Source organism: Sinohyriopsis cumingii, chromosome 13, assembly GCF_028554795.1.
Source record: "Sinohyriopsis cumingii isolate HCF-2022 chromosome 13, ASM2855479v2, whole genome shotgun sequence".
NCBI classification, from domain to species: domain Eukaryota; kingdom Metazoa; phylum Mollusca; class Bivalvia; order Unionida; family Unionidae; genus Sinohyriopsis; species Sinohyriopsis cumingii.
In genome coordinates, this window is record NC_142973.1 from 64,691,163 (window position 1) to 64,710,284 (window position 19,122).

Consider the following 19,122-nt stretch of genomic DNA (forward strand, 5'->3'; position numbering starts at 1 on the left):
AACATGCTGGTGATGGGTAACTCAGTTTGATATGGTAAATCATTGATGTATAGCAGAAAGAGTAATGGTCCAAGAACTGATCTTTGTGGAACACCAGGCTTTATCAGTTTCTTATCTGAAAGTTTATTTAAAATAAAAACTTCTTGTTGTCTGCCTTCAAGATAGATTTGAAACCAAGTTAAGCTTTCATGGTTAACTTAATATATGGTGAGATTTTTCAGCAGGATTTTGTGATTTACAAGGTCAAAAGCCTTTGAAAGGTCAAGAAACACTGTGCCTACAAGGTTGCCTTGATCTATTGCTGTTAACCAATCATCCACCATTCTAGTTAGTGTAGTCTGGCATGAATGTCCTTTGCAGAAGCCTGATTCTTCTTGTTGTCATGGATCCTTGGATTCCATTTTATTCAAAAGCCTTGGCAAAAACTTGACTTTTGTGTGGATTCAGCCTATGATGGTATTTAGTGTTACCTGTCAGACAAATGCTTTAGACCACTATAGACATTGATATTGCACAGTTAATATATTTTGTATTTTTCATGGTGCATACAGATTTTTCCATTATTTTCTGGTATGCTTTGAAAAGTGCTTTTTTCAATGATAAGTCTTTATGTACCATGAAATCAAAGCAGAGCTGAGCATTGGAAACAAAGCTAAAGTTTATGAATCAAATGAATTAATGACTAATTCCTATCACTCTTTTCCAAAAAGCATTGTTGTATACCTGTTACAAACCAGTCAAGCAGTATGGAATAATGACTAAATAGTGTTTACATACAAAAATGAACATTAACTGGGAGAAGAAATTTAAAATATTGTGTGCAATGTAAATTCTTTTCTACATGCTAAAATTGTGCGTGTGCCGAAGTACAGGAAATCTCAACCATGTCATACAATGTCAATCTAAATATGCATGATGTCATAAGTCAATCTGCATATGCATGATGTCATAAGAAGTCAGCCTGCATATGCATGATGTAATAAGAAGTCAATCTGCATATGCATGATGTCATAAGAAGTCAATCTGCATATGCATGATGTCATAAGAAGTCAATCTGCATATGCATGATGTCATAAGAAGTCAATCTGCATATGCATAATGTCATAAGAAGTCAATCTGCATATGCATGATGTCATAAGAAGTCAATTGTTTAACCATAATTTCATCCAACTTGCTGGGGGCCCCAAGTGTTCTAAAGCGCTCTCCTGTACAGATCACTGCCATCTCACCTGTGTCTGCATGGGTTTGTGTCTTGGATTCGGCCAATGTTGATATGTGAGAAAGCTTGTCACTAGCTTCTCGTGGGTTGGTGGTTCTTTCCGGGATTTTCCTGGGTTCTTCCTCCACCAATAATACTGGCCGCCATGTATGTCCTATTGTGTGCTGAAAAATGGCATTAAACCCCACAATAAAACAACATCATCCAACTTGCCAATTTATGCTGGCATAGATCTTGCAGCATTACACAACATTGGTTGAGTGAGACTAGTCAGTCAGCTGTGCTTGCAATTTTAAGATGTACTCATCTCATTTAACCTCCTAATGTGTTTGCAACTTCAATCCCATTTTGGCCTTATTGTTTGAACTGTGGTTAATACGCTGTTAAAAACATTATTTTCTTTATTGCTATAAAATGATTTTCATTGATTGGGTGTTGATCAATGTTAAAAACATCTTGTGTGGGAAAGTGTGCAAAGAAATTAAAACTACTCAGACAAGAAATAAAAACTACTAGGACAAGAAATTAGAACTACTCAGACAAGAAATTAGAATTACTCAGACAAGTAAACTAGCTGAGATGAATATGAGCCCACAGAGTTTAGTGCTATTTGGAACAAAACATGATTTTGATCAAACATTACTTACAATTACAGCTGATTTCATGTGTTGCTTCTCTTAGTATGTAATGCCAACGAACCAATAGCATGTAGCAGCAGTGCATTGTACATCAACTGAAACTGATGGAGGCAATCAACTTTAAAGGATAATTTGTAAGTTTAATATTGAAAGTATAACTACATATCAGAGAGAAGCCATTACATGTGTATTTGAGGGAAAGGATGTATTTGTACAAAACACAGACCAGCAGTGGAAAATTGCTTCTTTATGAGTCCATTCCAGTTGTGTGCTCCCCTTGTCTTGATCATGTAGGGATAGTGTTCAATATCTTCTTGTATTAGCCTCCACGTGGAACAAGTCATCAAGTGGCACATGTATGGTGGCTGGAATAGCCTGTGATGGGCAACATCTTATTGTATTAGCCTCCATGTGGAACAGGTGATCATGTAGCACAGGTACGGTGGCTGGAATAGCCTGTGAACGGCAATATCTTATTTTAGCCTCCAGGTGGAACTGGTCATCAAGTGGCACATATATGGTGACTGGAATAGCCTGTGAAGGGCAATATTGTATTGTATTAGCCTCCACATGGTACACGTCATCAAGTGGCACATGTATGGTGGCTGGAATAGCCTGTGAAGGGCAATATCTTATTGTATTAGCCTCCACGTGGAACATCATGCATAGTAGTTGTAATTGCCTGTGAAGACCAATATATCTCATTAATCTTTAGGTGGAATATTAGGTTCATGGATTGTGGCTGTAATTAATTCCATTTTGTTCTTGAGTGAAAGTGTTGAACCTCTGTAAACCAAAAACTCCTCATAACAAACATTTTTAATTAAGTTCTGAGGATTTTTCATTCTTATGAGATTTTATTGTATGGTGATAATAGCTTGAAAATGTAAAATACTGGATGGAATTCATGTGACTTGGTGGTAATAATTTCAAAATTTCAAATATTGGATGGAATTCAATGTGACTTGGTGGCAATAGTTTAAAATTTCAAATATTGGATGGAATTCATGTGATAAAAGCTAGAAAATGTAAAATATTGGATGGAATTAATGTGACTTGGTGGTAATAGCTTGAAAATGTAAAATATTGGATGGAATTCATGTGACTTAGTGGTAATAGCTTGAAAATGTAAAATATTGGATGGAATTCATGTGACTTGGTGGTAATAGCTTGAAAATGTAAAATATTGGATGGAATTTGTGTGACTTTGTGGTAATAACGTGAAAATGTAAAATATTGGATGGAATTCATGTGACTTGGTGGTAATAGCTTGAAAATGTAAAATATTGGATGGAATTCATGTGACTTGGTGGTAATAACTTGAAAATGTAAAATATTGGATGGAATTCATGTGACTTGGTGGTAATAGCTTGAAAATGTAAAATATTGGATGGAATTCATGTGCTTGGTGGTAATAGGTTGAAAATGTAAAATATTGGATGGGATTCATGTGCTTTTGTGGTAAATACTTTAAAATGTAAAATATTGGATGGTGTGTGTGTGTGATTTAGATTTTTAATGTAGCTTTAACAATTTTTCAGTCATACTGCTACAATGTCTGCAGTGTGACAGTTTATAGTGATGTCTAGCACTGGGGCATCATGGCCCACCCAGTCACATTATCCTGACACCAGGCCGACCAGTCCTAACACTAACCTCTTAATGCTGAGTGCCAAGCAAGGCAGCTGTAAGTACCATTTTTGTAAGTCTTTGGTATCACTTGGCCGGGGTTCAAACCCGCGACCTCCTGCATCCGCTCTAACCATTAGGCCACTGAAGCAGTCAAAATATTGGATGGAATTCAGGTGCATGGTGGTAATAGCTTGAATGTGAAATATATTAAAATGAAATGTGGCATGGTAAATACATAGATACATAAATATTGCAATAATGTAAAAGCATGCATACTGGAACATCTTCATGGTCACTCCAACAGTAGGGGCTGATGGTCAGCTGGAACAAATTGATTACTCCTTTCTATATGATATTCTATGGGCATAGATTAATAGATATACCAGCATCTGTTGCATATTTCTCATGTAATGTCTGATAGAGTCAATCAACCTGGTGATGGAATACATCTGTAAGAATCTTTACTACAAAAAATAGGTCACTATGACCTAATTACATAAGTAACTAAGTTTAATGTTATTTTTCTTACTTTGTCCATGAAAGTAATGTATATATATATATTCTCCATACTATGACCACAAAAGTAGCCTATACCTGTACTTCATACTTTATTTAATTTTGTGTTATTCCTTCTTGTGCTTTGTACATAGTCACTCAATTGAGTAAACTCAGTCCTCAACTGAATATAGTTCACATTGACCTAAATTGTATTTTTCACAGACTTTACATGGGTTAATGCCATTTCTCAGTGTAAGATAGACCATACATGGCACCCAGTATAACTGGTAGAGAAAGAACCTGGGAAATCCCCCAAAATAACAATTGACCCATGGGAATCTACTGGCAAGCTTTCTCACATACCCATAACTCAAACCCACATGGACAGAGGTGAGTTGGCAGTGTCCAGTAAAGGAATGCACTTTATACCACTTGGCCCCTGTTCATTTTTTAAGCACCACTCATAGCAAAACTATTAAACTTGGTGAGAGAGTTATTATAAGCCAATTAAATGGATCAATATACATGTAACTGTTATTTTGACGCATTCATACTGAATTTGTCCATTTTAAATTGATGAAATTGTTGCATTTCTTTGTAGTTTTTTAAACTGTCCAGCAGTAATTACCTATGGACAGTGAATGGCCTCTATTGCTTTTGGGTCATAAGATTAAAAATAAAGGTCAGTTTTAAAATTACATCAAAATATATATGTTTGGGCAGCTGAAGAAGGCACAATTTATCATGCAAGGACCAAGTTTCTATTTGGCAGTATCCATAAATATTATGCATGAAAAAATGTTTAAGAATTGAACTAAAACAAGTCTAATTAATATAAACTCACATTCCAAATATGGTTCAAGTTCATCAAGTCCTTTAAAAGTTATTTAGTGGAAATTAAATTTATGATGGCCAGATGAATGGGATGTGACATGACAGGGTGAATTGAATGGGATGTGACATGACAGGCTGATATAAATGGGATGCGACATGACAGGGTGAATTGAATGGGATATGACAGGGTGACCTGAATGGGATTTGACATGACAGGGTGAACTGAATGGGATGTCACATGATAGATTAATCTGAATGGGATGTAACTTGATAGGGTGAATTGAATGGGATGCGACATGATAGGGTGAATTGAATGGGATGTGACATGATAGGTTAAAATGAATGGGATGTGACATGAAAGGGTGAATTGAATGGGATGTGAAATGATAGGTTGAACTGAATGGGATGCGACATGATAGGGTGAATTGAATGTGATGTGACATGACAGGGTGAACATGGTCAACTATGCTCCCCTTATTAGATATGACTTAGACACACAAAAAGATGAAGATAAAATCTATGTGGCTAATTATAAAAGAAACTAAATTTATGACATATGGATTGATGAGACAGAAAGACATACATAATGCTGTATACACTGCTCCAAAGATATGGCAATGGGATAAAAGAAACAATGACTAAAAAAACTATTTAAGGTGAGGTTTTATTATCACTCTGAAAAATCCGGGTGATCAATTTGTGAACAAGGTACATGATATATAATTATAGAATATAAACAAAATTATTTAATCATCATGTCAACATTTGTAATCTTCCAAATATCAGACATTAAAATATCATCCTTAGTCACACACATTTATAAAATCAAATTTACGGTGAAACAAGCCTGTCATCAAATCATATGTATATAAATATGCATGCTGAATATGTAAAAGCCATAGTATAGATACATTTTGCATTCTGCCACCAATTTGTATGGTTTCATAATAAATAACATTGTTCTTGGTACTCATTTTTGTGAATTTACCGGAATATGTGTATTTCTTTTGAAAGCAGAACACTTTTTGTTGTCTTTTGAAATGTGTGAATTTACCTGGATTATACATTGTTTTTTTTAAAGACAGAACATCTTTTATTGGCTTTCGAAATCTGTAGATTTAATGGTGTATTTGTGTTCCTTCTGAAGGCAGAACACCTCTTGCTGGGTTTGGAAATTTGTGGATTTAGCTGAAGTAAGTGTGTTTCCTTTGATGGCATAACACCTCTTGAAGGGTTTTGAAATTTGTGGATTAAAGTAACTGCAATCCATGAAAACTGGTGAACCATGGAATAAAAGTGCAGCAAGCAACAATCAGACAGATTATGTGCCTTTCTATGTTTAACATAACAATTCACTTTTACTGAATGCTTATAAACCAATTTTAAATTGAAAGACCAGTGAAACAATACTGATATGGGAATGAGAACAAGCATTTTTTTAAAATCCTTTCAACCTTCATTTTCGTAAAAGAAAGACAAATAACATTTCAAAATCAACTACGCATATTCGGGATGTGAAGTTGAAAACTAAATTCAAACAATTTTGTTCACCAATACTACACAGCAGAAACTTTTAGCAGTGGAAAAATCATAGCAGTTTTGCCATTTTGAAGAGAGATCACCAAAAAAATTCTTGTCAAATTTTATTACCTTAAATATTGTTGTTGTTGTTCGAGGGTTTAGCGCCATTTTTCAGCACAAGATAGGCTATATCTGGCGGCATACTATAATTGGTGGAGGAAAACCCAAGGAAAAACCACTGACCCATGAGAAGCTACTGGCAGGCTTTCCCATGTACCCACGCTAGCCGAGCCCGAGACTAACAAAAAGTTATCACTATGGCATAAGGTAAAACTAAAATTAACTCTCCATAACAGAACCAATTTAGAATGCCTCATTATCAGTATCAATCCTGATGATAATTTGGTAACTGGAGAATTGTTAATAAAACAAAAATATGCTTTCCGATTGGGGTTGATGCTGTTAAAATGTGATAAAGAAGTAGAACAGAGTAGACCTTGATTTACCTCGAGAAAATGTGGTCCAGCAAATCATGGAATATGCAATTCAAATGCAATTACCTTCAAGTGCTAGAAAATTAGGGTCATGAATGACACAAATGTAATGCATTTTAGTAAAAAGCCAACTCCATTTGTGTCAAGCCATTCTTTCATTCACCTAGAAAGTAAATGACTACAATATTCCAGTTTCCAATTATTTAACACTGATCTTGATAGAGAGACTTAATCAACATGCACTGGAATACAAAAACATTATTGCTGTGTCAAGCATACACCAAGGCAAGCCTGATAAATATATCTGTTAATCTGATTGTTTTAAGGATCCCACATTTTATATGAAAAAGTGATCATCAGACATACACAAGAACTACACTGTGTCCAAGTGTTTGAACTCATAACTGCAACTTGTTACTTTTACAGCTAATGGTTTATGTGTTATTAGGAATGATGTTAAACAATTTCTGTTACTGTTATGTCATATACTCACTTGTAAGTCGGTTCCAACCACAAACAATACAGACTATGACCTGCTGTTGCATACTGTGCCAGCATATCAGGATCTATGTTATTTATTCTACTCATTAATTTCAGCTAAATGCACACACCCAGAGCTGCCCATGCATTATGTGATGGCAAATCTGGGTCTCTGCATTTTACAGTTGGATCAGACTTATATGCGAGTAAATATGATAACTTCATGGTCAAAAAGGAGTATTTTGAAACAAAATAAAAATCAATATCACACACACCTCCACTCATAACCCTCAAGAAATCCCAAATCATTGATTTTGGCTTATGGTATCCCTTTTTTATTTTGATGGCATCATTTACACTTCCGATAATTCTGATCCATTTCATCCAAAAAAAGGCACTTTTGCATATCAGAATCAAATATACAACAAAAATATACAATAAATAAGTGAAATAAGGTGCAAAAAAAATCAAACATGCTAACATATATATATGCATGAATCTACATGAGACATAAAGGTCTGTATACTCAAGAATATTTTAAAACCTGTGAAAATTACACAAATGTAAACAACATAAATTTACAAAGCAAAAGACAAACATTTCGTAAATTTTCACACCGGAAGAGCCACAGGATTTTATCAAGTTCATACGGCAGAAAACTAAAAAAATGTGAACTTAAGATGAAGTTTTAAAAAAATAAATTAAAGTTGAAACTTTCAAGGTGCAAAACCCGGCGATTCCTGGCCTTTTCTTACTGACACAAATTATGCTTTATTGATATAAATATTGAGCAAGCTATCATCAACATGCCACAGTACATCAGCTTAGGATTCTGCACTGTGTCACCTTCAGTTATGAATAAACAAATTCTACCATCCTCTGTTAACTCTCAGGTTCTTACTGCTTCATTTTTGTCAAGTCCACATTAGTGAGAAGTGAGATACAGCAGTCACTATTCCATTTTTGTCAAGTCCACGTTAGTGAGAAGTGAGATATAGCAGTCACTATTCCATTTTTGTCAAGTCCACGTTAGTGAGAAGTGAGATATTGCAGTCACTATTCCATTTTTGTCAAGTCCACGTTAGTGAGAAGTGAGATATAGCAGTCACTATTCCATTTTTGTCAAGTCCACGTTAGTGAGAAGTGAGATATAGCAGTCACTATTCCATTTTTGTCAAGTCCACGTTAGTGAGAAGTGAGATATAGCAGTCACTATTCCATTTTTGTCAAGTCCACATTAGTGAGAAGTGAGATATAGCAGTCACTATTCCATTTTTGTCAAGTCCACATTAGTGAGAAGTGAGATATAGCAGTCACTATTCCATTTTTGTCAAGTCCACATTAGTGAGAAGTGAGATACAGCAGTCACTATTCCATTTTTGTCAAGTCCACATTAGTGAGAAGTGAGATATAGCAGTCACTATTCCATTTTTGTCAAGTCCACATTAGTGAGAAGTGAGATACAGCAGTCACTATTCCATTTTTGTCAAGTCCACATTAGTGAGAAGTGAGATACAGCAGTCACTATTCCATTTTTGTCAAGTCCACATTAGTGAGAAGTGAGATATAGCAGTCACTATTCCATTTTTGTCAAGTCCACATTAGTGAGAAGTGAGATACAGCAGTCACTATTCCAATGTTTGTGAAAGTTTGGGTAAAGATTTTATTCTGCAAACATATCCTAAATCCCTTAACAGGTTGTCATCATACCTAGCACAAACCATTATTTAGCTAAGACACTTCATTCTATAACGTATCGGCTCACTAGTCTAAATTTGCAAACATGCACTACCACATACATGTATATTTGACTGAAAATAATTTTTTTCTATAAACGTAAAAGCAGAATGAAGTTTTTCAATTCATTATTCTTCTATAAATTTGTCCTTTTAACTGTTGTATATTACTGTAACCCTGTTGCTAATTTGTAGTGTTTTAGTGATTTTAACTGTTGTATATTACTGTAACCCTGTTGCTAATTTGTAGTGTTTTAGTGATTTTAACTGCTGTATATTACTGTAACCCTGTTGCTAATTTGAAGTATTTTAGTGATTTTAGCTGCTGTATATTACTGTAACCCCGTTGCTAATTTGTAGTATTTTAGCAATTTAACTGCTGTATATTACTGTAACCCTGTTGCTAATTTGTAGTATTTTAGCGATTTAACTGCTGTATATTACTGTACCCTGTTGCTAATTTGTAGTATTTTAGTGATTTTAACTGCTGTATATTACTGTCACCCTGTTGCTAATTTGTAGTATTTTAGTGATTTTAACTGCTGTATATTACTGTAACCCTGTTGCTAATTTGTAGTATTTTAGTGATTTTAACTGCTGTATATTACTGTAACCCCGTTGCTAATTTGTAGTATTTTAGTGATTTTAACTGCTGTATATTACTGTCACCCTGTTGCTAATTTGTAGTATTTTAGTGATTTTAACTGCTGTATATTACTGTACCCTGTTGCTAATTTGTAGTATTTTAGTGATTTTAACTGCTGTATATTACTGTACCCTGTTGCTAATTTGTAGTATTTTAGTGATTTTAACTGCTGTATATTACTGTAACCCCGTTGCTAATTTGTAGTATTTTAGTGATTTTAACTGCTGTATAAAAGGCCTTACTTTAATGTACCTGTTGCTTATTTGTACTATGATTTTTACCTGTTGCTAATTTGTACTGTATTATTTTTACCTGCTGCTAATCTGTACTATTGTTATGCCTCTAATCCTTCTGTAAAAATCCAGATGTAAACATTCACATTTGTTATTATGCAGTTTTCAAATTTTGCTATTAGGTGGTAAAATCTAAACATGCCAATCTTTTACTGCATTTTCAAAGTTAGGTGGTAAAATCTAAACATGCCAATCTTTTACTGCATTTTCAAAGTTGGGTGGTAAAATCTAAACATGCCAATCTTTTACTGCATTTTCATAGCATGTGGTAAAATCTAAACATGATAGTATTTTACTGCATTTTCATAGCTATGTGGTAAAATCTAAACATGCCAATCTTTTACTGCATTTTCATAGCTAGGTGGTAAAATCTAAACATGCCAATCTTTTACTGCATTTTCATAGACAAGAAGCTGGCTATAGAATGAATCAAGCCTACCCAACACACCAAGTAACATGACTTTGTGTCCAACTGTACATGAGAAACTTACCACATTAAAAACTTTAAGATTGATGTGTGGACAAATGGATGTATGTATGGACATGCATACACATAGCTGCCAACCTTCCAGGCTCACAATTAGTGAAAATAGGGATAAAAAGTCGTGAATTTGGACAAGAATTCGTGAAAAATACCATGACAGTAACTCCATCCACTCTGACCGTAAATACTACATGATATCAAATTCGCAATATAAAACTAAAACACTACATATATGCAGAAATATTTATTTATCAAGACATGATACTGTGGCAAACTTGAACTTCCTCAACTGCTTGATCGTAAATTTGTTTTCTAAACAGTTCAGACTTCTTGCCGGCTGGTTGATCTTGGTGACTAAAATTACTGACAAATTTTCTGCAGCTGAAGAGGCCCTAAAGTCTTATTCTTCCTCACAAGAGAAAATACACTTTCGCTTGCACTGTTGCTGTGAGGAATGCACAGGAGCACTTTTGGTCCTTCCACAGGAAAATTTGGAATCGATTTTCGAATCCGGCAAAATTTGTCAGAACAAATGTTTAGCATGGTCTCCAGCTGATAAAGGTAGATTGTGTTCGACAAGAAAACTCACAAATAATGCTTCAGCGTTGGTAGCCTGCATTTCTTCCGCCAATTGTTTAAAATATTCCGGAGCTGAAATCTGCGAATTCTTAGTTTTCCCAACTTCTACGTGTTTTCTGCAACCGACGTGCTTCCTCACATCGTCTCTGCGATGGCGCACTGAGTGCAAAACGCATGATGAATATCAATGTTTAATGTCAGAATGCACGGCCAATTTTTTATATATTCCAAATTAAACTTCACTTTTTGAGTAACAGAGTTCTTTTCTCTAAGTGGTGAAGACGTTTTCAAAATCGTACATGCGATGCTGAACCGTAACTCAAATCAGTGTTGGTGACGCATGCGTGGAGCAAAATTCCGGTTAGACCCCAGTTTCTCTCAAAAGCATTTGTAAAACTACTCTTATACATACAGATTAAAATAGGCTAAAATGCTTGCTACCGGGCCAACTGTACTAATCGGCTGTAGATCTACTAATATCGCGACAAGAGTACCGGACCGTTTCGGCAACTGCGAATATCACGACTAGCGCTTAACGGGAAATCGGTTATTTTATTAAAGATTTAAAATAATTGAGGATTGGAGAATTCGTGAATTTTTGGCTTGTGGTGTGAATCCGTGAATCGCTGAAAAAGTCGTGAAATTCACACCAAATTCGGGAGGGTTGGCAGCTATGCATACATATGGCAAAGGGAAACAACTAAGTAAAGCTTCCACCAAGATGAACTCGACAAAAATTACATCATTAAAATTAACCTATTATGTTTTTATAAAAACAAATAATCATTATGCATTTTTTTCTGTCAAAAACATTTTCTTTCTGAATTTGCTCATTTAAGACTAAACTGTAACACCTAAAACAAACTGAAAGTCAACTAAGTGTACCTTATTAATTGTAAAAATAAACTAGTTCTCACACAAAATGAAAAGAGAAACAAATTGAGATTTTACAAAATATAGTTGTATATAGTCTTACAAGAACAGTTAGTGGCAAATAAAACTTGTTCCCATATACAATGGTAATGAGAAATGTCTTAATATCTTGAAATTTGGCACAATATTTCTATACACACTGGCTTAATGATGGCGAGTCCTCACAGAAATGGGTTACTGAACAAATAAAATCTGACCCCCAAAATTAATTTCCAAATCAGGAGATACCCAGTTTTCAAAAGAAAGAGTTATCTCTCCTGATATTCACTGTCATTTTTATTTTATGTCAATCTTGCTATTGGACCACTAAGGAAGTTTAAAAATTCCTGCCTCTAAATGTGATAGAAATGAAAATTTCATATGGCACAATTATCATATCAAGAATAATGAATTCTACTTTTTGGTAAAATAGTAAACAATTTCATCAATGAATTGAAAAGAATAAGCATAAAGGAAGACCTAAATACCATGTGGTATATAATAAGAAATCTTTCTTTGTGAGACATCTCACATGTACTACGAAGATTTGATGCACATTCCTTCACTGTATTAGGATAAGCACCCATTATTTACAACCAAAATGTGAATTCCATCTCCATGAAAACAACCAAGCAACTATCTGCAAACAACCTGATATGCGTGTACGAGCTTATGATGTCACAAGAGGAACCCAAGGTAGCTATCAACATGGCTTATGGGTGTGACATTCAAAGACAGTACCAATAAAAATTGCTTTTGTTTTGCAACATTGTTCAAATTATGTGTATATTTCAATTAAGTATGGCTGACCACCTCTGGCACCTATTTTATTTTCATTAAAAAGTTTTACTTTTGTTTATGTTCTGAACTTACTTGCATTACAAAATCTAACATGAATCAGCACAAAAAGGAACGTGATTCTGAATAATTTTTCCTTCTGATATGACACAATCCCTTTACCATTTTCATTTTTAGCTGATAAAGATATTGCTAGTTGATAATGTATTTTTCATGATGTTACAATGGGAAAGACACTCCTTTCACTACACCCACCAACAACACACCTCCTTCCCATGACATAATCAGAAAACAATCTATAAAAACTTAACACTCGACAATGGTGGAACAACTATGGTGATTTGCATTATGGCATTCCTCTTGTGATGTTGAACAAACTCACATCATGGAAACTGCCAATGTTGTACATGGCCTAGAGGAAATATTCCGATATGCATTTAAACTTAAATTGTGATCGCTGTTGATCGCATCAATTCAAAATTTTCAGACATGCTTAAATCATCAGATTGAAAAATTCTGACATACTACTTTCATAATGATCATCTAAGCTACACTAAACAATGTACAAAAAAGGCAAATAACTAGAAATAAACAGTGCTAATTTGGAATCACCTATTACTAAAAATAAAGAAAAACCCTGCCATGAAACAAAGTGGAGTACAACATGTGAAAAAATACAGCCTTTGCATACATCCTTCCTTCCATCCATCCATCCATACATTCATACTGAGAGAGAAAGGGGGGTTCCAAGATTTTACTAGCAAGATATTTTTCCTATAATCAACATTGCCAAAAACTATTAGTAAAATTCAAATTAAATAAATTAGAAGGTATGACGGCTGTATTATGAAAGAAAAAAACCACAGATATTCTGGATCATTAAAAGTACTGAAAACTGTATTCTTTTTCTTCTTGATTTGCTGTTGCTTCAGTTTATATATTATCCTTCCATCATTTGCTCTTTTCTGGACTATTTATTTAAAACATGTCCTCTTTTTGAAAGAACGAAGCTACAAAATTTCCCCCAAAACAGCATTTTATTCATTCGTATGCTTCTAAAACTAAATTATTCTTTGTCATCAAGTAAATTTACAACCTCAACAAATACATACCTAATTAACTGACATGTCAGTTTTAGTGTGATGGTGAAGTTTGACTCAAATATTTTCCCAAAACAAGTACTTTGGAATGATGATAAAGGTATGGTATGCTCAAGCTTTAATTACGGGGTGGATTACATGTATTTTTTCATAATGTCGTATGTACATGCATGCTGGTACTCTGAAGATAAATGCCGTGACCGACTGACTGATGCATTGCTAACATTGCTGTTTACAGAGCCTATGTTAATAGTTCAAATGTAGGATTTTTAGAAGTCTCAAGAGTTAGAAATAAGTTTTTACACTTCTACTGCCTTATGGTTTCTGACTATAAAGCATTTTAACAATTAGGAAAATCTAAATAACACAACAGCTAACTATGTCGAGGCAATAACTGTTACACTGACTGGAAAATCTCAAAATAGATGTAAGTTTTAAAACAAATTTATCTCAGTTCAAGCTGTCTCACAAAAGTTGCTAAGCAGAGATATAACTCAGGGCAAAGAATTAAACTTTTCTCGTAAAATAAGTTTCTTCAACAATAATTACTAACTATAGCTACCTTAGGAGTATGATCACAACCTTGCAAATCCAGCTATCCCAAGCTAAAAGTTGTCTGTCCACCTAGGTGGGAGCTAGATTCATCCTTCCCTTACATATAAAATTGGTGCCAAATCCCATAAGATCTGATACTTCATATACTACTGGAGCTGAAAGCATGCTTGTCAGAAGGATGTGATAGTCGGGAATGTCGGGAGGGTGTATCCATATTATGACTGGGCATTGTATTACTGGGAAAACATATTTTATTCCAAAACTTGCTTTCTTCTTCAAATATGTTACCCAGTCATAATACCCTAGGAGAACAGGTAAGAGGTGGAAGGAGTTACATGATTTTATCCCAATAGGCCATCTCCAGTCCCCTAATATATGTGAGGCAGCTTCTAACTCTTTGATACCACTTGCCTGGATTAGTGACTCCATATACCTAGATGCAGGTATTTGGGCAAATTTTTCCTCAAAAAAATCCAGTGGAAGTCATAAAGCCATGTCATTAAGATGTATCTGAACAACCTGGAAAGGTAGTCTGTTGCACTGCTGCTATAGGTCCCACCTGGTCTAACTGATCCTTTTGGAAGAAAGGTCTTGGAGGTAAAAACAGTTAAGGTTGACTCTGACCTCCATTACAAGCTTTGTATAATATCAGTTAGGGAAAAACTGTGCTTGAATGCAATGCCAGTGGTGACTGCCCTAACCTCACAGGCTGAAGCAAATGGTCCAGTAAGGACCACAAAAGATTGCCTGACCGTCTGCTGGAACCTGTTCTTGACAATGAAGGTATAGACCATCACAAATGAAAATGAACCATCCCAACAGAAATATAGATAGTTCAAGTGTATTTCACTCATCCTGCCTACTGTACTTAAGATGAGCAGGAAGTAGGTCTTATATGAGACATGAACCCATGAAGCTCAAGAGAATGGTTCAACTTCTGCTTTATTCAATCATGTCAGAAACCATGGTAGATTCCATTTTGAGGACAGGGCCAAAGCCTTTGATTGTGATAGATCTAAGTTTGCCAGAAGTTTGGAGACATCACTGTTTTGTCCAAAATCCTCCTTTCCATTGTGATGCAACCTGTCTGAGACTGTGTTGAGATCTGTTTTTCTCCTAAAAATAATTGATAGGAAAATGTCACCAATTTGAGATAATGATGCCTTGGAATGTGTCCCAACTTGCACCACTTTAACAAAATTCTTCACTTCCCCTCATAAGCTTTCAAAGTGGTAGGCCTCGGCATAGTGCTTCTCTCTGCCACTTGCTCAGATAGTTAGCTGCATCCAACAGCTTGTATTATATGAACCAGACATGCAAGTTCAACAGATCTGGGTTTGGATGAAACTCCTGTTATCAATGTTGCTTGAGCAGGAAAGGTCATGCTTTTTCTTGAAATTTCCACTGATTAAACAAGTTGATTGTTTATGATTATTCTCACTTGAGGGGGCAATCAGAATAATCTGATTCCTTGCTTTTGCAAGATCTTTGAGATCAGAGGTGATAGAGGATATTTCTAGCATTCAAACTGTTTCAATCTATTAAAAGAGCATCAACTACACAGGTCTTCAGGTCTCAGACTTGAGAGACAAAGGTTGAGAGTTTTGTGTTCAAACCTTCTCGCAATTAGATCCATCATTGGTTGATTCCAGTGGGTACAGATTTTACTGAATACAGAAGAATACAAAAGTTATAGCTTTTCATATAATTAAACAGATGATCTTCATAAGATGAAGAGACCTACTAACAGGGCACCAGCAGGGGTCAGAAAGTTAATAATTTTTCAGTGTCTTTAAAGAACTTCAAAATGATAAAATCAATGCTGAATTTCATCAGTACACTCAAAAGTTTCTTTCAGGCACATTAGACAACACTTATTATTATGATAGGCTCAACAAGCAAATTACATAAAATAAGGGAGGGGTCTGATCTAGATTTAGAGGGGCCCTGGGCATCAGGCTACTGGATTTCTTTTAACTCTAAAGAGGCATAATGATAGGTGAGGATAAGCTGTGTTCTACTTATAAGGAAAACTTTCACTGATACCAGGTCCAGCAAGCAGCCTATAGCGATGCTGGTCCAAGCTTATTAACATAGGTTTCATCATGCCCGTTACATTATTTCAGAAGACTAGGATTTCTGTGTGAAACACCGGTGTGTACATCTTATATCATGCCTTATATCATGCTTTAATGAAACTAGATAGTAATCACTGCTGTAGTCTACTGATACTCAATTCCTGTAGCTGCCTTTCTAAACAATGCAAAAGTCAGCCCATGATCAGACTGTGGTAACTGTTTGAACACTTGTTGGTCTTTTCTTAGCTAATATATCAGTGCATGCTGAGACTCTCAACAAAGTTTTTGATGGATCAGGAGGTGGTTGACAATATTCCAGTGGTAAGACCTCTTCAATTGATGCTTAGAAGGCAGTCAACTCTTGCCATTGTTGGGTTAAGGAAAGATTGTGGAGCAGAATTGTGAAGCTTGCCAATAGTGACTGCTAACCTACAAGAAGTAAGTCAAGATCAGACACAGTAACTTCATATTGATCATCATGAGTCATCTATTGTCCTATCGGGCATCCAAGACTGAAACAACTTTGTACCTGCAACTGCAGAAGTTTTGATGGGCTACCCTGGGACTGTTTGGCGTTGATCTTTGATGGCATAGCAATGAAATGAAACTGTAGCAGAACAAGGCCTACATGGCTCCATAAATGGTATGTAATGGTTTATGGCTTACAGTTGAAGTGAGCCCATCAAACCAACTGGGTATTGTGGTACTAACATGGTCACAGAGCAACCTTGGGGCACTGTGGTACTCTTTTGGATGGGCTAATTTCTTGCATGTGTTCTGCTGTTGGGACGAAATACGAGATGTATGATCAATGTAAGTGTTCCAAAAATTCAACATTATAGGCGAGAACAGTTTCAGTACTGACCATATGTAATAAAAATAATCTGATGACCAAATCTGATCCTGATGGAACATGGCCATCTTTTCGTCCCTACTGGATACTGGACACTGCCTACAGAAAATTACCTGTAAAACCTGAGAGCATAGGATAGATTATATAGGTGAAATGAACAATCTGTTTCCTTTAAAAAAAATTACCTGCACAACCTAATGGTCTGTAATAGTGTACATATACTTACTGACCGAAGAATACAAAAGGTCAAGTACATATTACTGAATGCACTAGCAATTAGGGTAACATAAAATGGCACAGACATGTACAATGTACAACAAAGTTGCTGTTCTAATAAAAAATAGAAATAGTTCAAAACACTGAACGAGTATACTTCCCTTATATGAGAAACTCCTCCAACTCACTCTACAGTGAGATAACTCTTGATACTGGATTTTATTTAGTGTACTACCTTGCAGGTATAGATGGGATTTTGCAACAATTCCTATACTGAAGGAAGAAGAGCACTCTGACCCCCACCTATGTGGACAAAATTTAGCTTTTATAGGTCAAATGTTAGCTTAGGAGAGTTGGATTTATGAGGCAGCGGCCATACTCTAAGGTATTATAAATGCGTAATGTATCTGACAAAGAAACACATGAATAAATAGCTATACAGATGGAAGGATAATGATAAAGTTGATGCATGCAAACCCTTACCCAAAAAAAAGGCAAGGATCAAATAATATACTGAACAGCCAAAACAAAAAGCACAAAATACTCCATGAACTGCAAAATATCTGACCCCTTTTCACTTTTCAAATGCTCATATCCCTTCAATCTTTCAAAGGCTTGTTTGTTCTACAAACATTTTCCTAATGACACTGACTACATTATTAATCAAGCTATGATTTTAAAAAATATTATTTTGGGGGCGTTTTTTGCTAGTGAGTCTATAATTCTGAAAAATGTCTAACAATTATAGATTTTTCCAGCTTCACCGGCTCATTTAAATATGGATTATGATACACTGCACTCCAATACAAATAACAAAGACTGCCTCTACAAAGTTTTCGGTATTCTCCTGCAGCAATTGCACACCTTATTAATCACGCAGAAAAAAAATTCAGACTAAAGTGGCCTTGACCTATGGAATGTTGGTTCTCAGACTCAGGATAAACGACATCAAACAATAACAAAAGCCCAAGTGACATCTGCCAAGTAGCCAAATGCCTCTGACCAAGAAATCTGGGTCAACAGAATGCTTTCTGTTTGTATTTTTGTTTTTATGCTGTAACATTATCTGATTGTGGATTGGCAAAGACCTTCGAGCTAGGTTGCTTTCTGTCCAATGTCATCCAGTTCTGCTTATAAATGTGTGGATGCTGATAGCAACTTCAATACTGTAGGTAGTATGACAGTTGTTCTCTACTTTGTAGAGGCAAGTTAAAAAAATTATCTGAGTGTAAATGACTAACAAGGTAAAAGGTAATTCTGTGAGGTAAATATACCAATATACATTTGTGTGACTGTGACTTTGGCCATATGGGTAAAGAAAAATATACAAAGGCAGCAAATTAACCTCTGTAGTCTACTTTTGTTGACTGCCAAGTCTCTGTAAGCCTTGACATTCTAGTTTGTTGATTGAGGAGTGTGTCTTCCATTTGTTTTCTCTGGCTTGGGACATGATGTGATGTTGAAGCAATAAATATTGAGGTAGCTGCAAATCTGTTGGCACACGCTAGAGGAATATCTGAGTAGATCATAGGTTGCATATACCTAAAACAGATAAA

At 35.4% G+C, this 19,122-nt stretch overlaps 1 protein-coding gene across 1 annotated transcript in view; it reads right to left on the minus strand.

Annotated features, from left to right (window-relative positions):
* Positions 1 to 5,467: 5,467 nt before the first annotated feature.
* Positions 5,468 to 19,122, minus strand: part of LOC149785733 (choline/ethanolaminephosphotransferase 1-like) — a 63,356-nt gene continuing 49,701 nt past the window's right edge. The window contains exon 8 of the mRNA XM_089979618.1: positions 5,468 to 19,108. Within this exon, the coding sequence (XP_089835744.1) occupies positions 18,962 to 19,108 (147 nt within the window). The 3' untranslated portion in view covers positions 5,468 to 18,961. The remainder of the gene's footprint in view (positions 19,109 to 19,122) is intronic.